Genomic DNA, 24,909 nt, shown 5'->3' with positions numbered 1-24,909 from the left:
GCTCCAAAACTGCTTAAGACGTTCTATATTAGAAGACCTACCATTCCTCAACCCAAGATACGCCAATCTAGATATAGGCAAGGGATGACAACAAACTTTTAATAATGAAGAAAATTCAAAGGTTTGAGGTGCTCTCAAAAAGAATCAGTATGGCCACCAAATAGTCTTATGTGGTTTTGTGAAGATGTAAATAGTGAACTCTCCTGGCATGTTGTCACCCTACTTGTCAATTACTTGAGCCACGCCTTGCTTATACACGTTTTAAAATATCTCATTTCAATATGCACAACCGTTTTTTAGGGAAGTTTGAGTGGCAGTAAAAACTCTGCTGATATCATTTGTCTTTGTGGTTATATGTGAAAAAAAAAAAACTATTTTTTGCATGAATAGCATGTCCTAAATCGCAGCATGGCATTCATAGATGTCTGAGTTAAAATGCAGCCCTTGAGTCCTTATTTGAGTTCATTCATGTTCATTTGTTTATGAGTTGATACAAAGATACCATTGATTTATTATTGTATTTGTCAAATTTAGTGCAGGAACAACCTAACTGCTTACATTTTATGAATACCAATGGCAAACATGTCATTCCAAAATATTATATTATAGCCTTGCTTAATACTTTTTTTAGGGAAAATTCTGGGTGCTGGAGCTTTTGGCAAAGTTGTTGAGGCAACGGCTTATGGTCTGTTCAAGTCTGACGCACCACTGACAGTAGCTGTGAAAATGCTAAAACGTAAGTTTCTTTATGAAGCTCTGGAAAATTCGTACTTTTTAACTGCATTCCACTGGAGAATGTGTCCTTTAATAGTTATTTCCGCTTTTTAGCAAGTGCCCACTCCACAGAGAGAGAAGCGCTCATGTCTGAGCTCAAGGTCCTCAGTTACCTTGGTCATCACATCAACATTGTGAATCTTCTTGGAGCCTGCACCGTCGGGGGTAAGTTGGTCACAGAGGTACTGGTCTGCTCTACTCTGATCTAAAAACATCACTTGGACACCCTATTCTCTCCTTGGCTGGAAGCAGTAATCAGAAGGAAAGTTCAAAGATAGTTTGAGATTTTTATTTTGTTTTATACAAATTAGCATTTATTTTACAGCAATATCACATCTAAGAGCATTGACACTGTGGTATACTTTAATTAGACTGTGCATTGCCAATGGTTCTCATCTGGCATCATTTCGATCAATGGCGACGTTAAAGTTCCTATTTACATGCTGTTTAATGAACCTCTTGCATTTTGTGGTGTCCCTGGAACCAATATCCTCGTGTGATTAAAATCATTTTTAACGTTTGGAATTGTCAGTTACTCAAATGTTATCAATTGGTGTTTTTCTCTCCTTCCACATTGATTTAAAGTAAATATTGGTAGTTATTAGATCGCTGGTGTCCAGTGTTAGCCCGTGTTAGATCTTCAGGATAGACCCATGGTCTAATTTAAATATAGTCCATCTAAGTTGAAGTCAATGCATAGTGAATAGTCGCCGGGCCTGGGTTTTGCACCCGAATCCAACATTGTTTTTTTATGTGGACAGCATTGTCGATCATAATAGAACTATTGAGGCTGAGGCTTCCTGGCTCTGAAGAGTCTTTTGGAACGTGAATAAAAATACACAGGCACAGATATTTGTGACTTTACTAAGGCTGCATCCCACATTTTCTGGCAAGGTTAATGATCACATTTATGGTAGTGCCCTTTTAAATCTTAGCAGTCACATACCACAAGTGGTAATGTTTCCCTTTAGCATGTCATATCTGCTTACGTCATGCTTGCAGAGTATTTAGGGATGATAGGGTCAGTCCGAACCAGCGCCTCCAACCTTTTTCTTTGGTCACATTTCAGTCCATGCATGTCGGATGCGGACTCATCCGAAGGCATCCTTCAAAATGTTCTCATTTGGAACTCCAGGGAGCCAAAATTCTGTCCTCCTCCCATTATTAAACCTAAAGAATGTGTGGTTTTGGCTATTTATAGCTTGCACTATTTTCTGCTATAAATTAGGGTCTTATCTATGTCAGTGGGGTGCAGGCAGCTTCGCTTGGAAAGCGCAGTGTTGAGCATTGTTTCCTTTGGCAGCGCAGTTACCCGGTTTATTTGAAGGTAGTCTCCCTGTCCTGAGTTCTCTCTGGCATTATACATAGTGCGAGTGAAGGGCTTTATTGCGTGTATGTGCATAGTCTCACACTCTCTTCAGATATATTGCTAAAACAACCTGAGGCGGTATTTTAAACAAACGTAAATCAGACCGGTTGTTTAAAGCCTGAGGACGATTTCAGAGCGTCGCAACTTCCATCAGGAAGTGAACAAAACCAAACAAAGGTGTCTGGCCTGACACATTAATGCCCGGCGTTGATCGTGAGTTCATCCTGCGCCCTTGTGTTTATTTAACCTCCATCTGCAGAATCTCTCTGGATTTATAATGGTTTCCTGCGAACGCTCCACCAAGGACTTCAAACTTGCATCCTCGTTGTCCAGTGAAATGGGGATCTAATCTGCTTGTTTGACTTTTCAGAATTCAGATGTCTCATTTTAGAACAATTGTGATTTGTAGTCGATATTCCTGTTCAAAACGGAGTGGGTAAATGTGTTCCCACGCCTTTACCTCGGCAAGCCAGCCCTGTATTAATGCACATCTGTCCATTGAAGTATACATCGTTCCATAAAGTTCCTACGAGCCTGCTGTTTAACAGGCTCTGCCATGCTCTCTCCATTTATTCGTGGACCAATAGTGTCTGAAGATGTGCTCTGCTGATAAATTGATCAACGAGTATGGAACCGTGTGCAGAGGCCCAGTTAGTAGAGTGTCTGCACCTTGCTTGCTTTCACATACAGTGGATTCTTGCAGTGGCATGTTCCGTCCTCTGGCCCACCTGTCACTTCTATTGCAAACAATGTCTTCCTTGGCTGCTCATCCTCTTAGGGTTGAAGTGCCACGCAACCTGATTGATCATTCTTCATCTTGGAAATTGAAAACCTCATCTTTAAAGTGCAGCTGCCAGTATTGCTGCTGAAGACGTCAGAGAAAGATTGACATTCCTTTGCACAATGGACTTATTACATCATATCTCAACTAAGAGGAAGACACCTTTAGACTGCTCCGATGACCAGGTGCCTCTTCAGGGCCTTGCAGCTGGTGTATTGCTTGTCCTAAAACTCAGATATTCTCAGTTTAACGTTCCCAGTTTTCAATACCTACTAGAATATGTGATATCTGCTTCAGCACTTCCCTCTACGATTGCCAAAGAAACGTTCCTCATATATATATTGCACCTACATACTCTCCCTGTTTCCTATTCATGGGCCCCCTTTTCTCTTTCACAGCTTTAATTCTTTTATATTTTCTTCACCTGTGCCAGCTGATCACCTACACAGTTTTATTTATTCGTGGTACACTGCCTGATTGCCATCCACAGATCATATTATTCTTTTATGTTCTTCTGAAGGGCTGGTTTCAGTCCCGTTTATGGTCATGTGTTGGTTATTTACATTTGCTGATAAAAATCAGCCTTTGATGCTGCCAGCAGCTCTCTTCTTCCCCATGGTTTCTTCATTGGTAAAATTGTCCAGAGGGCCTGTAATGCTGCAGAACATCAAAGGCTTGGTTTCTCAAACTAGTTTGCTTGAGGGCCCCTTGGTCAACGTTGTTTAACGCTTCACTTGTCCTTCCCTCTATTGAATTTACCCATTCCCAGTTAATGCTCTGATATTGTGCAGATGATTACATACGAGGGTGCCCTTATGTGAACTGTACTTGTAATTGTTTTGAAGTATTGTACTCCTGGGCCAGGACTTTACTGACATGTTCACATAATCATTGGTTAGGACATACCATCTCCGCTAAATCGTCATGTCGTAATTTACTCTTAAATGTTAATATTGCCAAAATTGACAGTCAAAGTGCTGTATAATGCGTTAAAGTTTAATATGATATGATGATTAGTCTGCACGTGCAGAAGTGTCATTACTATTAAAAGGTGCTTCTATCATTTGGTGGCTCCTCTTGTCCTAATTCAAAGAAGCGTATGAGACAAACTTTCACCTGCCGTTCTCTTTGAATGGAAAGGGCCCGTTAAATAAATAGATCATTGTAGTTTCCCCTGCTCCTCCTATTACCAACTTCAGTTGCTCAGAATGCTGACCATCCTAGATGTCTGCTTCCCTTTTTTTATTTTAGACTCCGCGCCCTTTAAGTGAGGGCACCCTGGAAATGTCCTAAGGCAAACATTTATCTATCAAGCCGCCCGTGTTTGTTGTTGGTCGCCTCAATCACTTTGGTCATTATAGTTTATTACATCAATTATTTTCAATGATGAAAGTTCGCATGTTATTTACTAAAAGTTTGCACCCACTTAAGAGAACATTTCTCTATTTCACATTAAAATCATGACAGCATAAGAAAGATTGATTTGTAAGTGGAGTGAAACAAACACATCAGTCTACGTTGCTTATTCCCGGAAAAGCCACGACCAAGGAAGTTTCAGTGGACTTGACCAAAGGTGTGAGTAAGACAGTTAAGAGTAAATTTCAAACTTTAGGTGCAGTTCTTGATCGCCCCTCTGCACAGTGTAAGGAGATATGCCAGAATTAAGGATGTTAGGCACTGCTTTAAGGCGTACTTTTTAAAAAAAAGTACTTAGTGTGAAATGCGAAACAGTTGTGCCAATGCAGAAGACAAATTACTTGCAGATCTTCAGCGGGGCAGTGGACTACTCACACCTGGAGAACAACCTTACTGAAAGCCAGCGACGATAACACGTTTGTAGGTTACAGTGAATCTGTGAGTGCATATTAAACTTCTAGTGGTAGAATGCTCGAGTCTGACCTACATAAAGTGGTAGAAATTACTCCTTCCTAGTGCCAGAGCCCTAGCAGCTTTCCATTTCACACTCCCCATTTCTCATTCTGACTTTTAGTCAAGATAGCTGCAGTCATTTCTCTCTCTGTCAGGCAGTTGCCCTCTCCTCTTGCATTTAATTTAATTATTCTGAGTGATAGCGCTTTCAATGAGGTTTGCTGTTACGTGTTATAACAACAGTGGACAAATATTACTGTTAAACAGTGATGAAAATATAGAGTAACATTTGATTTATATCCCCTTATATTACAAGTAAAACCTTAAGATTTATGTTTGTGGCGTTTTCTGGTAATCTCATTGCTACAATATTATAAGTGGCAACCATGTTCTGCAAAACATGTGACATTTCATACTCCCAGTAATTCTTATTTAAGTGCCATTTAATTTTTTTCCCATGTTAAGTTTATGATCTTTATACCTGTTGAAGGGTGTATTTAGCTAATGTATATAACTAGTGAGGGTAACATGATATGCTGTCTTTTTTTCTTAAATGCAACCCTTTAAAAAAATCAATCTGTTTATCTTTCAGGTCCCACTTTAATAATTACAGAATATTGCTGCTATGGAGATCTTTTGAATTATCTGCGAAGAAAGCGGGATTCATTTATTTGTCCAAAGCTTGAAGATCATGTTGAAATTGCACTTTACAAGAATCTTCTAAGCCCAAAGGACCTTTTGTGGTAGGTTTTCTAATACTGAAAAAAAACTTTAAATTCAGAAAATGTAATACTGTAAGGTATCACTATACAGAGAGATTTCAATGGCTTGTAAGCTATTTATTATTTAGGTTTTATATGCAGATCTATGTATTTGCAGATCTAAAAAAAAATTCCCAACTTGTCACAGAAATCTATGACAGCAGCACCCCACCATTTGTTTGCCAAAGTAATCTTTTAATCATGGCGATGCTCTGAGGTTGGTGTTTCTTTCAAGGGTTGTAGCCAACCGCAGTTGGATGATCTGGACGTGAAGTATATGTCAGTATTTGTGGATTCCGTTTTCAAATTACAGGCTGGCAGAGACAACGGTAATTTCTCTAATGTAGATCAACTAGCCAGTACTGCCGGAGCAGGGTTCTCGCCTTCAAAATAAGTAAATCGGCCCTGATATTGTTTGTCAAAAGACTAGAAGTGGGAGTAGACAGTCAACATTGACACCTTGTGCATGTGTGTTTCTCACTACTTTTATGACTAGTTGATCAGGCCTGATACTCGCTAGCCGTAGTTGCACAACCAAGACATGCTCATAAGATACCTGCTGCTGGCACTAGCTCTAAGACAGGCAGTTCTACACCTGGCAGTAGGGTACAGCCTGTAGGGGCTTCGTTGTCGTTAATGCATACTTGTAAGACATGCCTCTGCAATGCATAGCTAATTATGTCTTTTCTTTCACCTACAACCTAACTTGTTTCCAGACCTATTCTTGCTGCTGTTGGGGCTTTCAGAAAAGCTTTGCTTGGACTATCTCTTTACACAGTAAAATATTCTAACATCATCATGATGGACTACTGTGCCTGCTTAACCCTGTAACAGTGCACAACTGAAGCACAGTGTCTAAATAAAACGGAAAACATGAACCTCAGTTAACCAGAGAGCATTATTGTAACATGGTTAATAACTCTATTATCCGTGGCACACACATCCTGTTATGCTTAAACATATAAGGGCAATCTGTCAGACTTTTTTTTTCTTTTTGTTTTTTTTAACGAGATGCTGGATTTGGTTACAGCTTGATAAAGAATGATTAACATACAATAATTAGGTGTCCAAGCTACATTTTTTGCAGATTTTCTCTGTTCGACTTTCTACTTCGCTAATGTTTTTTAAATAATAGTAGATTCCCATCTCTTTTGAATTCTGGGTCGGCTTCTAATCACCTTTGCTTGTAACAGAATTATTTAAGGGTGCCTTGTATGTAACCTATGTTCATTTTTACACAGCAACGTGAACAGTGAATATATGGATATGAAACCGGGGGTCCCTTATGTTGTCCCACCCAAACAAGAAAAAAGAAGATTTGGAAGGCCAAGTAAGTGTTTGTTCATGAAAGCATTTATAAAAATCTACATCTACTGTCTTTACAAAATGTTGGGCCTGATTCAGAGTCTGGCAGAGGCTGTTACTCCATCACAGATGTGTCGGATATCCCGTCCGCTGTATTCCGATCCCGTATTAGCGTATTGAGATCCTAATACAGTGGATGGGATATCCTTCACGTTTTTGACTAAATTACCCATCCGCCAAATTCTAAATCAGGCCCTTAGTCTGGGTAGTTTAGTTTTCCGAATGAACATTGTGAAAAGGGAATTTGTATGTGGCTACTGAGGTTTAGTGGTATTGCACCTTCTGTTATGATTGTGAATTAGCAGCTCACATAACTCCTTCTATCGACAATTCAAAATAAGATGTACAATAGTTATCTTGCAAAAAAGTTATAAAAATGTTTTCAAGTCCAGTTGCTTCATTCTAAAAGACCATATGTCAGTTAGAGATGGAGACACAATGTTTTAATGTTATAATTCAAGCAGCATGCATGTTAGTTATTTATTTCTTGAGAAAAACGTGTACTTCCGCTAAAATGACCTAATTTACAGATTTAACCAAAGATACATTGGAAGGACAGAGATGAACTGTAATACTAAATAAATGTTTCAAGACATGCAGCACCCATACAGACATTTCTTAGGTGTTATAAATATTGTAATGCAATATTTGTTTGACCATTCTTGGTGTGGCGTCTCAGGAGCAAATTAATGTTATTAAACACGAAAAAGGACAGACCAGAAATACCACATACAAGCACACCCTATGAGTGAATATTTACAGTTACTATTTAGGCAAAATAGGTTCTACAATTTACAGCTAGGTGACTCAATAATTTAGAATTGGTTTAGAGATCAGCACAGGAAATGTAAAATTAGCCTTGCTACCCAGGGTTTATCCAAGAAAGGTCCTGCAAGGGAGCCAGACAGAGAAATATGCTGTCTGGATATTTGGAGAGTGAGACTATATATGACGAGGGACATTAACTTCAGGATTTATCTACCAATAGGGGGTCCTATATAAAATTCCTTTAGTTTGTGTTTGCACAAACTTATATCCATCAAAACTCAACAAGAACCCATAGCTCTATAAGACTCAGTATACCAAGCACACACCAGTTTCACTAATACATTTGATAAGCATATAAACAAGTTAAGACTGACTGAAATTGAAATTCCAAAACTGGACAGGAGAATGTAGGTTTGTGAATTTATTGTGATCACACATGATATGTTTGTAAAGCAGCCTACAATTGTCACGGCTGCTACTAAACTCTCTGATTTAAGACTTTATAAAACAGGTTAATCTGTGTCCTACGGCCCTCTGTTTCCCCAGTCCCTAATCTAGCTGAATATTCCAGGGTGAGCACACTTGCGCTACTTTATTTATTAGCTCTGTAAGGCATAAGTCTAATGAGTACTCTATATTGCTGCAGGTGGAGCCCAATACTGATCTATTCTACACAAGTCCATGTTTTTTTCTTACAGTCAGAGGTGGAGGTGGAGTCAGGTTGTGTCAGTAACATACATTGACAACAAGTGTATATTACTTGCTTTAATCCAATAAATTATATATCAAACTCCACAGTCCAAAGTACTTACCTTAGGTATCAAACTTAAAATTGTATTGAAAAACTCCAAGCATTGCTGCTCTTCGCTATTCAGTGAAAATACATTTTAATGTATTCTGTTTTGAATTATGTAAAGCTCTTACATTACAATTTGTACACAAACAACCATGAGATGAACTGGATTTGAGTGCATAACTTGCAGTTTGCGATAGCAACACCAACCTGCACAGTACGGTGCTGACCATATTGTGTTGCTTCCCATGACATTTGTTACAGCACATATTCTGCTTAAGTATCTGTTAACATAATTAGGTGCTTTTTACCAAAAGCACTGTGTTATAGGAGCACAGGTTTGCGTAAGTATCGTAGTATATAATGGAACTCAGTAAAAGAATGATTTTGTTCTTGGCACAATTAGAAAGGTAACATATTTATTGCTTGGTTTGATAGGTTCATACATTGATCAAAATATTAACATCTCTGTCCCCGAGGAAGATGATTTGGCTCTAGACATTGAGGACCTGTTGAGTTTTTCTTATCAAGTTGCCAAGGGGATGAGCTTTCTTGCGTCTAAAAATGTAAGTATTTCTGTGAAGAATCATAGAGTGTTTGAGACTATAAATGAGTATTCAACAGGGCCATGGGTACTCTCTAAGATTTATTGAAGTAGCAAGGATGCAATGAATCAACCATTGACTTTTCACCCAACTAACTGCCAGCCCTTAGACTCTTACCTTGTCCCCCCCCCCCAACTTTTCAGGGATACCTTACTGCATACCTCACACATACTACAGTCTGCCTTGCTCATACAAATCCCACAGAGTGAATAGCAGAAATGGCAAGTGAGATATACATTAAAAAAATTATTTTTGATCTCCAGTTTGGATAATACCTATACATAATGATTAGAGGAAGAATTACACTCTTAGAACTGAGAAATTGATGATTTACTAAAATATTGTCTCTGGGTTGTTGATTCGCCAGAAACGTATTCCCTGGTAGATATTTATTTTTATAATAATCGGTTTGCATTTTAACAACTGGATCATATTTCTTACCATCTCTGAAAAACATCAACAGTTCATGAGCCTAATCAGAAATATACTAATAGTGAACCCCTTTCATACTGTAGTAATGCCTTTTGTAGTGACTGCAGTTTGCCTGAGAATTAATTAATTATTGAATTTGAACAGTGGAAGGGAAGTTGCTTGAAAAAAGGTCTCCAAGTGTGTCCCTATACACACACCAACTGGATTGAATCACAGAAGAGGCATTGCTCCATCTCTTGAAAAAAGACACGCATGCTCCTGTAACCAACACTATCTGGATTAGTCTTGATCCTGACCCAAAATGAAATGGTGAATTGTGCTAGGTTGATAACTTTGCTCATACCTAATTTTTCCTGACGTAAATGAGATGGAGTCAAAGAATTAAAGCAAACCTTTGAAAAATCCCATTCTCAACAGGTACCACTATGTTTAATTTATAATGACTTCGGAGTTCAGATCAATACAAATATGAATGTAAACATTGCACTATACGCTTGCATTCTGTCTTAGACCAGCATAGCTCCAAGAAAAATATAGAGGGGGCAATTCTAGTACTCTCTCAGTGCAGTAGATGGGTCATAATTGTTTATCAGCAATAGGGTCTGCAAGGTGTAAATGTTCTTACCCCATAAATGGCCTCATTACAAGGTTGGCGGTCCTAGGATTGCCAGCCCCGCGGTGGTGGTTGGACTGTGGCGGTCGGGCCACCACAATTGTGGCGGTCTGACCTGCCACATTACAAGATTGGCGGGCGGACCCGCCAGGCTGGCAGAAACCCGCGCTGGGGGAGCCACAGGGGGACGCCAGCACTGCCCATGCCCATGAAAGGGACAGTGTAGGGGCCCTCCCTGCCCAGCACCGTCAGAATGCACACTGTCTGCTTTGCAGGCAGTGCATATTCTGTGGGTGCAGGAGTGTTAGGATATTGGCCTCCACTCCCTCAAGGGAGCCAAAGCCAATATCCTAACATTGTTTCCGTATTGCAATGTTTCCATCGGTCAGCCTGCCAGGAACATTGTAATCCGCTCGGAGGGTGAGCAGGAGCATCACCACCATGGCGATGGCGTCCTCTCCGAGAGTTTGTCGGTCCCGTGTTGGGACTGCCAAACTCATAATGAGGCCCTAAGTCTTAAACATAACATTTCTCAGATTTGGTGGTAGTAGAGAGCAGTGCTAAGGATTAACTCTGTACATCTGGTATTCACAAAGTGCACATAGGAGATGAAAAACTCTACATAGAAAGCTCACACATTCAAAAGACAGTTTCGGGTGGTCCCCAGTAAATGAAATCCTCACCTATTATCAGTAGTTTTATAGTCCCTCTCGTAATCCAAGCACTTGTTTGTACTTCACTTTATAAGAACAGCATTTTCTGCCTGCTAGAGAAAAACAAGAATTGTCATAGCCATTAGGTTGGGCTTTAATGTTGTGACGTGCGTGCATGAAAGTCCTGACATGGAGATTGCAGTGGTAATAAAATAAAGCTGATTTAATGAAGCAATAACAAAAAATAACTGCTTCGCATATAGAATGCATAAATGACCTAAAGAATGGAAAGTGTAATGATTTATAGAGGTGAACTAGCACCTCATGCCTTGCAGTAGAAGGTGGAAGGAGACTTCCCCCAGCCAGTTGCATGAGAGTAAAATTCCTCTGGGACAGAGTGAGAACATTTACTCTATGTATATTTTAATGTATTGGTAACAATATGTTATGCAGACGACTTATTGAGCCTCACCCTAATCACTACCTTTTGACCCTGAGCAAGTCACCATAAAGAATTTGGTGAGCCTGCTAGGATTGATGTCGCCAAGTGATATTTTAGTTTAAGGAGAAATGAAAAGCTATGTCTCTGATTGCTTGGAGGAATTGATGAGGCTCCCACCAAGTAGCCTTCTCTCTGAACTAACATTTAGTAAAGTCACACCTAAGAAGTTAATGTGCAAACAAAGGAGCAGATCATGATCTTTTTCCAGCATAGATCAAAAAAACTGTCACACTGGGCATTGGCCAATAGAATTGCCCTTTCGTCTGAAACTTCTAGAGGGAAAAACAAATGGAAAATAGGCAAGTCAACCAAGAACCTTAAAGTATTTTATAGAGGAGGGAAAACTTAACTGCGACCTACTTGTGAGATCAGGACCCTCCAAATGAATACCACCTCTTATCCACGATTTCCAAAGAATGTGTCCACAGGGAAATCACTTTCCGTAAGGTAGAGGACGAAATGGCTTAGTTTTTGTTCCCTTTTCGATTTCTTGGTTAATTATTCAAGTACAAGAATCATTTCTAATTTTGCTGACTCAGGTGGTACAAAAATTGTATTTATTCTTATTTCACTTCTCCCAAGCCTCTTGGGAAGTTGCTGTACAGACATTGTTGGGACTGAGGTGGGTGCGAAGCAGCCCTGCATTAATCGCCTTGGTCGGTTAGCTTTAGAATATCTTGTTATACAAAGATATCTGCTCACATGAGGATTGTATACAGTTAGTGAAATGATCCAGTGAAAATAGTAAGGTGATATTTTGTTCCTTAAGATCCAAAAAGGTTTTGCAGTTGAGAAGTAAGCCCAGTTTTTCTATTATTTATAAATCTTCTATAGAAGTCCATTGTTTGGTATTAAAATATGCCGTAAACCACGCATTTGGAATTCCTTGCTTAAATTACAGATTTTGCTGAATTAATTTGACAAGCTTGCTCGCATCCTCTTGCTCTTGGCCTCTCTATTTCTCTCCCTCATCTTCCCCTTCTCTCCCCTCCCCTCCCTCTTGTTCCCCCACTATCTTTTAATTTCTTCTTCTCTTTCCTAATCTCCTTCTCGAAACGTATCTATAGTCTTTTAATCAGATGTGCAGCAAAAGTTACTGGCCTTCATTTACTGATATTCCTCTCAGTACTTTTAAAAGCAAAGGCCAGTTTTTGGACTCGCCAATAGTTCTACCACCAGAGTAGCTCAGACTTGCATGTTGAAAAACAATATTAGTTTACTGGTGTATTGAATTAATCTGAAAATGGCCAGATTTTCTTCGTATGCATTGGGTTCTAAGGACTATAAAGTGTATGCCCCCCAATAGAGTAAGTAATGTACTATGGCACCGAAGTAATTGCCGCAAACAATGCAATTCACCTAGACTTTGCGCCTTTTTTCGACGGAACCAAAATCACATTTTATAACGCTCATTTGAAACCTGCTGTCAGTAGCAATGAAATCTTAAATTTTGTAACACTTAAACTAGTGTATATCTGCTTTCGGTAGCATGTACTAATACAATAGTAGCACACTGTATTTCACTCAGTTTTTTGGTAACTCTGAATTCATATTGTTTTTTCCCTTAGTGCATTCATCGTGATTTGGCGGCTAGAAACATCCTTCTCACTCGTGGACGCATTACAAAGATCTGTGATTTTGGACTTGCGAGAGATATTAAGAGTGACTCAAATTACGTGGTTAAGGGCAATGTGAGTATAGTTTTGCATCTGTTCGCTGTGCGCATTGCTTGTTTTAAATTGCAACGTGTAGTTTATTAAAATGCTATTTATTTGTGTCTCCTGTTGTTTTATTTTTCTTTCAAAGGCGCGACTTCCTGTAAAGTGGATGGCTCCGGAGAGCATTTTCAACTGTGTGTACACCTTTGAGAGCGATGTCTGGTCATATGGAATACTTCTCTGGGAAATCTTTTCTTTGGGTAAATAAGTTGCACCTTAAAATATTTTATGACTAAACGCATTGGCTAAATAGAAAAAACTCACACATCCTACCCTGTATCTTTTCTTGATTTGTTTTGTGAATACGGATTGTAAAATGTAATTTATTCGTTCAACAATTTCCATGTAGGAAGCAGCCCATATCCCCGAATTCCAGTTGATTCAAAGTTCTACAAAATGATCAAGGATGGCTACAGAATGCTAAGCCCGGACTGTGCACCATCTGAAATGTAAGTGAGTGAATCGGGCATACAGTATTAATACAAGGGTGAACGTCTATAACAAGTGATGCCATGTTGTCAGTCCACCAATTATTTTCAAGCTCAATATGGTCATGGGCACAGTATTCACGATCAAGACACTGTCAGATATTTGCTAATGATACGTTAGCACATGAAAGCGCTCCAAAAGTGTGACGTGTTCAAGATAGTAATCACAAAGTTTATTTTTCGGAAGCAATATAATTAGCGGTGGCCACTCTGCGAGGGAAGGGAAGTGTTGCCTATCCCCTACCCCCCACATCCCGCTAGCAGCGGCAGCTGCAAAACCTTTACATGAAAACAATAATAAACTGCGTTTATTATCGTTTTCTTGTAAAGGGGTGGGGCCATGGGGAGTGCACATCAATCCCCCTCAGTCCGCATGTATGGTTGGCAGGCTGTCTCAGGCCGGCCAAACATACATGCGCAAATAGCTCTCTCCAGTCTGACACTGTGCTACCAGGCTGGAGAGAGCAGGCACAGGCTCCCAGTCTGCCTGGGAGTGTCCTGGGTGGGGTCTCCCAGCCAATCCTGATGCTTCTCTGAACAGTGTCAGGATTGGTCACAGGGCAGGCTGGGAGCCTTAGCCTGCCCCAGAGGAGCGGCACGGCGGTGTTGACAGTGACAATCCAGGTAAGTATTTAATTATTATTATTTTTTTGTTTAATGTTAATTCCCCCTTCCCCTCCCATGCGCTGCCCTGCCCCTTCAGCATGTCGCAAGCCGCAACAGGATTTAATTGTTTTAAATATGAACGTTCTGATCAGTATTATAATGTCAAAACAATGCTAGAACAACATGCAGCTGGGTTCGACGAGGAGTACAGTATTGTGCCCAGAGTTAATGACCATACTGAGTAAGATTACATAAGGACTCCTGATTGGTTTCAGTTTCTCCATCTTTATAAGGGCCACTGTGCCTAACGGCAATTGTTAGACTATCAACTGATGCCCTGACAAGAATACATTATCTGCTTTCAAAAAGTTCAGTGGTTGATACAGCATTATAGATGTAGAAAGACCCATCTTCCAAAGAAAGATTCACACAAAACAGCCACATTGGTGTATATACAGTTAGGTCAGAGTTTCCAAAGCAAGATCCTTGGCTCTGTCCCTCTAGTTGTTCATTTGAAGCTGTATAGAGCACTGGTGAATCAACTGACAGACTGCCGCTGGAAGTACATGTTATTTTCAGAATATCTGACTTTATCCTCACATAGCTGACAAAGATAGCGTGAAATTACATAAGTGTGCACTCATTTTAGCTTCTGGAGCACTTTCCATAACTGCTATGAGAAAATCACTAGAGAAAACCGTTTTCTTTCAAACATGGTTTATCAATTCCCAGATGTTTTCACAGGGCAGCATTTCCTTACAACACAATATAATTCCTAAAATTAGTATGATGCTTTATATTGTGACTAAAATATGTTATCACCCTTTATATTTACTACACTACAAGCATTGCAGTCTGGACCATGACCCCAAATACTTTAATGGTTGCCACAACACGTTGTTCTTCTTGTGTCCTGGCAGTCAGAATTTGCTGATCTCATTTTTCAGTGGAAATTCAGGGCATAGCTGGACACCCACAGTTTACAGATACTTAACTGGTTGACCTTTTTATGAGCACCCTGAGCACCTCTTTAAATTAAAATTTCTCAAACAGCTGAATGGATTTACACCAAATAGCAAAAACATGCCTTTTGAGTAAAGTTCCTACATTTTGCCAAATTTGGTGGTGCTCTGTTCAGCCATTTTTCTGTATTGCTTCCCAAAATTTCCTAACATGGAAAAAAATGTTTTGGGACACCCTCTTTTTCTTAGCCTCTGCGTGATGGATTAACTTGAATCTTTCCAGGAAGGCACTAGTGCAGATGTTTTTTTTGTTTGGAAAGATTTTTGTGAAGACTTATGAAAGAGCGCCGACGTTATTAGCAAAACAAAAAGAAAAACTCACGCTATGTAAGGTGGATTTGTAGAGCAATGCTTCTCACCTGTGAGGAAACTCTGATCTAGCCATTACTACACAGTGGCAACATATATCTTAAATTAAGTAAAGATTAAAGTGAAGTTATGGTTCCCTTTGGTTATAACAACATAACGCAACACATCAGAAATGTTCAGTTATAGGACCAAATCAAAACTGAAAAACAATTGTTAATTATAGGTAAAAATATTTTGAGGTTGCCTATAGGTCCTGGCTTGTGGCTTAGTCCTCTGTTTTTTTCATTTTGTTATTTTTTTTTTAACCATCCACAGATCCTGTTTTGGGTCTATGTACCCTAAAAACTACTGTACTCTTGTTAAATGTCTCATGGGAAGTCATTCTCCCACAGTAGGTCCACAAACCTATGTGAGATGCCCAAAAGAGTCCAGGATGCTGTTGCCGCAGATCTCAGACCTCTGGGTCACAATAGAAATGACCTGCCTCTTCAGATCCTGCAAACCTTGCTACAAAAATAGCAATTAAATATTTTTAACATCACAGGGCTCTCTTGGTGGCCACCAATCTGGAGCCAAAGGTCAGGGAATGCTTTTGTGCCCCCTTATGGCTTCTTCAGTTTTTTTTCTAGACCTGGGAACTAAGTCCCCTATTCCTGTAATTGGATGGCAATATTTTTATCAAAGCTGCTGGCAGCATATGTGGGGACTTTGAATTTGTAGTTCCAACTTTGGATTTACTGTCCCAAAATGGACACAAGTAGGAACATCTCTCTTGCCCAATAAGGTTTTCTTTTTGTTGTTATTTTAACTATAAATCCAAATATGTTCTGCAAATCTGGGTTTGTAGACCGTTCATGAGCTAATGGCCCATATAGCTCCATCTTGATTGACCAGTAGGTTCAATTTAAGGCCTAAAAATACTTATATAGTTTAATTTCTTGAAAACTACTGAACAGATTTACACCAATCCAAGCGAAAACATGTCATTTCTAATTTCTTCCCAAGTTCAGTGTCATTTAGTTCAGATGTTTTTTTTGTAGCTGTGCCAGTGGCTTCCTGGGAGGGAACTAAAATGGTAAAAGTCACTTGTTTTTATCTCTCCCTCTTATTGCCCCTTGCATTATGGATCTGCAATGAAACTTTACATGCCGAGCATCAGATGAGCTTTTTTATTTTTAAACTTTCAAGCAGATTCACAAAGCAGTAACAGAGTTATGTATGAAACAAGAATGTCTTTCAAATGAAAAGTCCGATCTAAACATAAGTACAGAGCTGCTATTTCTGCCTCTGTATCATATAGTTTTGTGGCAATGGGTATTTTAGACAGCCCTCTTTTTTTAACTTGCTAATGAACATTTAGACCTATTAAGAACATTGAATTGTTAAAGAATATTTTGTTAATATTTATGAAGCGTGGCATAGGAATATACATTTTTCTGCTTGTGTTTACAGGTATGAGATTATGAAAAGTTGCTGGGATGCCAATCCTGTAAAGAGACCAACCTTCCAGCAGATTGTACAGCTGGTTGAGCAACAACTTTCTGATAGCACTGTAAGTAAGATTTATGTGACTAAGTACCCCCCTGCACTTGCAGTGCCTGTTCCTAAAATATAACCACAATATGCTGTTCTCTAGTTAGTTACAAAATTTTATGTATGGTTTTTTTTGTAATAAAATCCTAAATTCTTAGCAATACAATCAAGATATTGCTTCATCATAGAGTGGGATAGGGAAATCTGGGTTTGGAGGGTCCAGGGCAGCCAGAAGACCCCAATTGTGGCAACTGGAGTTTTTCACCTCTGCTGTACTGGGGTCTCTGTACTGCAGAGCCTCAAACTGGGATCAAATTAAATCAGGGTTTATAGAGCGCAACTACTTAACCGTAAGAGTCTGAAGGCGCTTAGGGGCTTTGTCCTCTAAGCTTCAGTTGAAGAACCAGGTTTTAAGGTCTTTCCTGAATTGAGGTAGAGATGGTGACTGCCTGAGGTGCAGGGGCAGCATGTTCCAGTTCTTTGCCGCAGGACCCAAAAAACACTTTTTACCACTTGACTCCGGTTAGTGAGGTATAGCAGTTCAAGGCTGGCTTGATGAAGTGCTGTGGGCTGGAAACTCGGAACAGCAGTGTGTAGAATACATTTTAATAGATCATTGTCCAGACAGTGCTTCCTCTTTAAAAAGGAAATGTATTTTAGTACAAAGGAAACAAAATACTACACCCAAACATGGACACATGTACATGATAGCAGGTAAAAATGCAGTTGGGAATCTTTTTAGAAGGGCCCTCGAGGATTAAGCAAAATGCAAATCATGTACCTCAAAGAAGTTACCATTATCACCAGGTACCTAATGGAAACTTCCACGCTGATATGTCCTAGCCCTTTTAAACAGCAACCCCATCTGTATATTTCTATCCCAAACTTAAAAGGTTATTTACTAATTAGGGAGAATGCCTACCAACTTTGTTAAAAGTGTATTAACAGTTCAAACAGTGGGCATACAGCTTTTGCCCACTTGTGGTGGGTGATTAATCAGAAGCATATTGGCTTTATCACAAGAAATAGCATTTATATTTCACCATGAATAAGCCAAACCTATTCATTTCAACAGCGCTTTTTATAGATGAACAATTCTTTCTTTTACACCAGGTGCGTAGGAACTTCTCATCGCCCCACAGCACATGGGGGTCACACACACACCCAGGAGCTTTAATAAAGCTAGGTCCTATTGAGTAGATTAAATGTGGTGCCCTTCTGATTCCAGATACCTGCAGTCTCCTTCATGGGAGACTTGCGGTATAAGATTCTTCCCTACACAAGTTGGACTTATTGTTCCTTATAGCTAGACTGAGCGGGTATCCCCTCAAGAGCACCCACAGAAAATATGCAGGTTTCTGCCCTTGCAGTGGCTTATAGGTCCCGCAACTCTTTCTGCAGCATCCTGTGGCAGTTTGCTCTCCTTTTTTGTGCTTTAGTAATAAAGCAGGTGCTCAGGCCCTGCTGTGGGGCAACTGTGCACATACCCTTCCTTATGCATGGCCTGGGGACCACCCAGCCGGCTCCTCAGAGCCACATGGCCCATTTGACTTCTCTGGTGTCTGATATTCTATCTCTTGAAGCTAGGCAGGGAAGCAGTTGGTTTCCTTCTCTCTCGCTGCTCCTTTTCCTTCCAACAGATGGAAAGCAGATGATGTGCTTGGTTCCCCAGGACCCTGCCCCCTTGCACAAGGTTGCATTCGAAAGGCCACGGGCACCTGATGGCAAGAGACAAATCCCTGTGGTACCCCCCAGTCACAGGGATGCCAACAACAATTCCCCACACTACCAAGGATGGAACGATTTTGAATTCAGTGGCTGCAGTCCCCCAAGATCCTCTATTGCACTCTTGAGCCTCCCTGGCTTTCCGCCCCTTGGAGTTTGGATTTGCACAAAACAAGAGTTTGTAAAAACCACTCCTGCAAGGCCCATAAGTAACCACACCACAGAAGTCCTTAGGGCTCACTTCTTCAAGGTTTGCCAACAAGCCACCTTGTATTGATCCAAAGAGTGTCAGTCAGATGGTGTGACCATCTTGAATGCAGTCCACAGGGTCCAAAGTAGAAGCAAGAAGTCTATAGACTCATGACAGAGGTACATCAGCCAGATTGGTCCTTCCTCTGTTCTGTTCCTCTCGGATTTCTAAGCCTCCAAAGGGATTTAAAAAAGAAAATTGATGCTTCCTTCGATTTGTGTCAATAGCAAGAATTACCCCACTGCTTGTCCCACAACTGCTTTGCATTCTGGGAAAGATTAATGATAGCAACTCTCTCCTAAGATGTGGCACATCTCTTCTCCGGTTCAATCCCCGTCTGCGTAGGCCTCGGCTCTTCCCTTTACAGCCTCAAAGAAACCTCATGTAGTGCCTGGAGTTCTGCTTGCCTTTCCTTTGTCCTATGTGAAAACATCCTCTTAGTTAATTAGCAGAGAGCTTCTGCCGGAAGCTATGGAGATGTCAACCCCACCTTCTACCTCCACAGAAGAAGCTTAACCGTCCTTAATGTGCCTGTTCTGCTCAGGACTCTGAGATCTGATAGCTGGTGCAGCAGAGTAATTAGGTTGCATAGGAAGGCATCCTAAAGCACATATTTTATTAAGGCTGGCTCAGACAAATCTGTCCTATTATGAAGATTGCGAAGGAATCCACCTATCCAAACATGACCTTATGTTTTGGATTATTGGCCTAGCAATTTGTATGTAAGGCAGCAACTTTGACCTTTCTTTCATAAGCCAAGCTGGTGATGCAGTAAAACATAATTCACAAATACAATTCCCAAAACTTTACAGAGCTCACTCCATACCCAAAATGGGAAGGCGCGGTCTCCAATTAAGTTGTATTTTAGTGTGAGCCCGGTCTGTCAACTTGCTACCTGTGTGGGTAAGCTGGGCTGAGTCAGAGAAACGTTTTCTTCTGTCAGCTCTTTCATATGCACACACTAGCACAGCCGCTGACTTTAAGCAGCCAGAGGAATTTGCAGCTCACCCTCATTTTACCAAAATAATTACACTGGGTAGCAATCATTTAGAGGCTGTCATGCCAAAAAAGAGGTCCAAAACCAAGGTCCAAAATGGAATAAACTTGGAGGGTTATAACCAAACTTCATACAGTGTCAAACTCATTTTTGTGTATTGGATCTGTATGTATCCCAGCGTCAGCAATACTGTCAGCCATCATTTATAGTCGAATGGGTTTTGGAGGATACAGATTTTAAAATAAGTGTGATCGCCTGTCCTTGTTTAGAGATGACTCAAAGGTAATCTGTACTGCCTCAATAACAGTTTACAAAATACCCAGCTCCCAAGAGTCCTAGTATAAAATGGTGTGCACAGAATTTTCTGCTTTTGGTATGGGTTCTAAGCAGTGTTATTGTCCATTCGATGAACTCCGAGATGGTATATTTTGACAGCTTAAGGGACTTAAGTGAATGCGTGAAGAGAAAGGGAAAGCATTACAGCTCAAAAATAAAAATAAAAGTTGACGATCAGTGAACGGTTTGAATTGGTGATGCCTGAAAGGTGTATGCTTCATAGCTTTTCGTTATTGACATTGCTTCTAGTTTTTAAAATAAAGTTGCATTTCACATATCTTGTCAAACTGCATAAAGCTGGAGTCATCTGGAACTTGGCCTTGCAAGCTGGAAATACTGTTGTGACCTGCCCAAAGTCCTGTGGCCTGAAGCAAATTAACGTTTCAGCTAAAACATATGATTTTAATGTCTTAAATTCTTCTTATGAATATTTCATCTACATACCACAAACTATATGTGATACAAGTATTAATAGTCCTAGCCCACTGCCTCACCGGCCCACAGTAACCAGTGATAACCAGCAGCACAATAATAATCGAAGTGGAGTTGCTAACATTTTACTGTATATTTGCAGTGGTGTGAACAAAACCTTTTCTTCAATAAAAGGGGAACCAATTGACACTATATTAAGGTGGATATGGAAAATGAGTGAAAATCAAAGAACAAAATCTGTCCAATATGGTAAAGGAAACTAAAAACTACGAAGCGAAATGGCACCCTTGTTTGCTTATACCTCTTCTTTCTCTTGTAATGCGCACCCTCCGTTGACTTCATAATTACCCTATTTCCCAGTAATGTATTTGCATTATTTATCCATTGATTCCCTTGCTTTTTTTAATAAAATTGATCTCTTCTATTAGCAAGTTTGGTGGAGAAGTAGAGATTGTGTAGAGTGGGGGCCATTGCAATAAATATACGGGTAGAGGTACTACTCGTTCTCCTACAATATCCAATCTGTAGTGTTTAAAGCCCCCAGATGAAGGGAGATCTTAACAAACACCTGAAAGATAGTACTGGAGTCTTGTAATGTTTACCCCTTCCATACAGTGTCTTGAAGTAGCCACCCACTACACAGTACTTTAATCAAATTGGCACCGTGACGTAAAAGATCAAGCATTCTTTGGTACAGATTGTTGTTTCAGTTTTCTACCCAAATTCCACATTGAAGTATTTCTTGGATCATAACAAAGAAAACACCTACCATCTTCTTGACAACGTTTTTAAGTTAAATGTTAAATTATGTGGTAAGCAGATTACTCCAGGCTAACATTACCCCGCAGTACTGTGTGTGTCGCGAATAATAAGTATCTTGCACATTGAAAATGTTTGGTAGTTTTGATAAATCCCAGTATAAAATCATGATCGCTAGCACATTTAATGAGACAATGCCATCCAACGATCTTACTTAACGTGCACCTGCAATTAACACAATGCTAAGCATTGACATCATACAGCAGACCACATAGTTTTAAGATGAGTTTCAAACACAATACGCATGTCATCATCATCATCATCATAGAATGATTGCTCATTCAAAATTCCACAGCATCTATAGGGTTATGAGAACATTCTATTGGTAAGATCTCATTTTAGTGCTAAAAACATAATGTTTACATCAATTTCATCAGACTGCAGCAAGAGAAAAAACACTATTAAATCATCGTATGGAACAATTATATAAAATGATAATCTTGTGTTAATTTTTGGATTATTTACCAGATTTTTTCCAGTTCAACAACTACGTTCGCTAGTGAAGGAACACCAGACCATCCTGTGAGAATGAACTCCGTGGGCAGCAGCACTTCATCCACACAACCCCTGCTGGTGCGAGCAGATGATTGAGGGCAAGTGGCTACGAACCCTGCAGAGGCGGAGATGATCTCAAGCTTCAGATGGGCTATGACTTTGATTAGCATTTTCTTTCCTTTTGCCTAGACAGAGCACAAACACATGGGAGAATATTTCAACTCTGCTGTCAGACTCCAGTTCTAGAAAGAAATCATTTCCTAACAGCGATGAGTTGTAACGCCACTTTAGCTACCATTGCTCAAACTCTTTCTCAAGTGAAGTAAGGTGATGGCCGCCTTCCAACCTGGCAAAAACACATTTGAACAATAATCTGCAATGACTGAGATTGGGTTTGAAAAACCTATTTGCAGAAAAAATGTGCACAGCGGAGAAGACAGTCAAATTGCCACCACCGCGATACTGCATGTGTCAGGTCAATCATTCTGTATTTTGTAAGGTGCTTGTAAATGTTAATAGGGTGTGAGTACAGCTGTAAAGGACTTGTATCTTGAAACATTGAGCACAATATTCAGCGTAGTGGCCTTTCAATCCTTGGGGAAGCACTCTGAGTTTCTTTAAACCGGTTATTACTCACTAGGTTCTTCATTAATGGTATTTTATTTTATTTAGAAATAAAACTATTTTTTTTAAATCACTGGGCCATATTCAGTATATCAACCATGTATGTGCTCGGGTAATTTGTCCCAAGGTACCCATTGTTTTCGAAATAAATGCTTGTTTAATAGAACGTTTGCATTAAGGAGATGGAGTGCTGCTCAAGAGTCTCCTTATTTATTGATCAGGTGGAATCCAGGATGTATATACACAAAGCTGGACAGCAATTTCATTGTAGTAGACTATAAAAATCCAAAGCTCGGCGTGGTTTTGTTAGAATATGTTGCCAAACAGGAAACCATTTGAGCATAAACCTCCCTCTTGCATAAATTAGAATTTATTGTACGTTTGTTAAACGAATAACTTACAACTGAAGCACATTTTAAACGAACACCACACTCAAAATTGAGATGAGGGATTTAGTTATATAATTATAGAATCATTCATGTTAATAAAGTAAGATCAAAACTATATTGTGGCAGATGTCCAATTGGAACGGTCAGTAGCTGTTGATCAGTTAAATTGGGCCACTCCGGCTAAGAGCTGTTCTGCCAATAATACAACCCTCCTGTGTGATATGGTCAAGAAAAAAAATTATACATATGAAGTTGGCCATTGCACTCAGACGAAGCTGTGCCGAAAGGTAATACATGACCATGGACAACCTGATGTCTAATCTCTGAAGCCAACTTTATTTGACAGAAAATAAGAGCATTCCAGAGATGAGTTCAAAAATGGGTAGTCTGAAGGCAAAGGTGCCCAGCATTATATATTGCCATACAATAAAATATCCCTCTTTATCCTGCCTTTGGAAATGTAATTGCGTAGGCCTAGAAATCTTCACCCAAGAGCCATTTTGGGCCATGTCCGTCTCTGTTGCTTATGAAAAGTGCATTTAACAATAAGGAGACTGCAAGTACCCAAGAGCGCTTCCGAAGCCTGCTAAGATAGAAATATGGCCTGATCAGAAAACTTTACCACAAGTTGTCCTCTAGGCTTTCAGGGCCATAGCTTTTGCTTCACTGTAAAGTAATTAAAATAGTCCGAAAAAGTTGCTAGAAGATTAGGTAGTTGGAATTTAATGGTGAAATACATGCACAACCTTCTCCAGTGACTAGGGAAGTTCTGGTTTCCACCCATCAATGTGCCTGCACTTAAGCACTGTGGTAGTCCTAGTTGGCATAACCAAACGTTTACTTCACTTGCCTTTTTATTATCATATTTGAGTCTACTACCTAATGTGCAAAATGGCTTTATTTTGCATATCTTGTTGTGATGTGATCACATAAAATATCTAATTATCTTCCTGTTTATAAAATTGTAAATAATTTTGCGCTATTCCTAAATACATATTTAGTCCATATTGTTGCCATGTGTTCATGAAACAGGCAGTCATTTTTGTTTGCACTGGATCAGTCCCAAGTTGTTGCACCTTTCTAAATGTTTTTGTGCACTCATCGCCATAGATACTTATTACTGAGCATGTTTAAAGTATAAAAATACACTGTAGAGTAGCAGCATAAATTTGTTTTAAAAAAAAAAAGTAGGCATCAAGGTACTTCAAGGGCGCTTTGTTCCGGACAATGTTTTAAGGATCTCGAGAGTTTTTATATTTTTATATTTGTTTTGTAAATAGAATGTTATTTTACTGTTGACTGAAATAAAGTTGTTTTTGTTATATTATGTTTGTATATGTTGAAAATGTAGCAATAACTCTTGTTCAGAATCCCCAGTTCTGTGTTAATAGAATATTTTTCTATATTCGTAAGTGTCAGTGTTGCCTATGTTGAGGCGTTTTTGGAGAGAACCCTAATGTTGAATAGCAGTTCTGGTGAGTTCTAATAAAATTTAAATGCATACATTCCTGTGATTTAGATCTTTACTATTTAGAGTTCTGTGCATGCAGTAAGTTGAACAGTGACATAGCAAAAATATGTATGCATTAATGAAATTCCCTTTCTGACAAGCCACATTATGTTTATTTTTCTTTATAATATAGAAGAAAATACGATTTCCATTGTTACAATATAACAAATGGTCTACAATGCTATTCTTGTATACACATGAAGAGGAAATTATGCCCTTAATTTGCAACAATAATGGATTTATGCAAATCATTGAAAGGAGAGATATTTAACTACTGGAAATAAAACACTTCTGGAGGCCCCTTTGGGCTGATTAACCCAATTGAGCTGGTGGGTAATCTTCCCACCCTGGTACCCACATTTGTAGGATGG

General features: G+C 39.5%; 1 protein-coding gene across 1 annotated transcript in view; it reads left to right on the top strand.

The window, feature by feature from the left end:
- The window catches only part of KIT (KIT proto-oncogene, receptor tyrosine kinase), a 112,621-nt gene extending 88,088 nt beyond the window's left edge, over positions 1–24,533 (top strand). Inside the window, exons 12-21 of the mRNA XM_069201159.1 lie at positions 632–736; positions 829–939; positions 5,386–5,536; positions 6,796–6,884; positions 8,919–9,046; positions 12,854–12,976; positions 13,092–13,203; positions 13,353–13,452; positions 16,881–16,980; positions 21,989–24,533. Coding sequence (XP_069057260.1) covers positions 632–736; positions 829–939; positions 5,386–5,536; positions 6,796–6,884; positions 8,919–9,046; positions 12,854–12,976; positions 13,092–13,203; positions 13,353–13,452; positions 16,881–16,980; positions 21,989–22,111 — 1,142 coding nt within the window. The 3' untranslated portion in view covers positions 22,112–24,533. The remainder of the gene's footprint in view (positions 1–631; positions 737–828; positions 940–5,385; positions 5,537–6,795; positions 6,885–8,918; positions 9,047–12,853; positions 12,977–13,091; positions 13,204–13,352; positions 13,453–16,880; positions 16,981–21,988) is intronic.
- Positions 24,534–24,909: the final 376 nt, after the last annotated feature.

This window comes from Pleurodeles waltl, chromosome 1_2 (assembly GCF_031143425.1).
Source record: "Pleurodeles waltl isolate 20211129_DDA chromosome 1_2, aPleWal1.hap1.20221129, whole genome shotgun sequence".
NCBI classification, from domain to species: Eukaryota; Metazoa; Chordata; class Amphibia; order Caudata; family Salamandridae; genus Pleurodeles; species Pleurodeles waltl.
The sequence above is the reverse complement of the archived record's forward strand: the minus strand, read 5'-3'. Positions and strand labels throughout refer to the sequence as shown.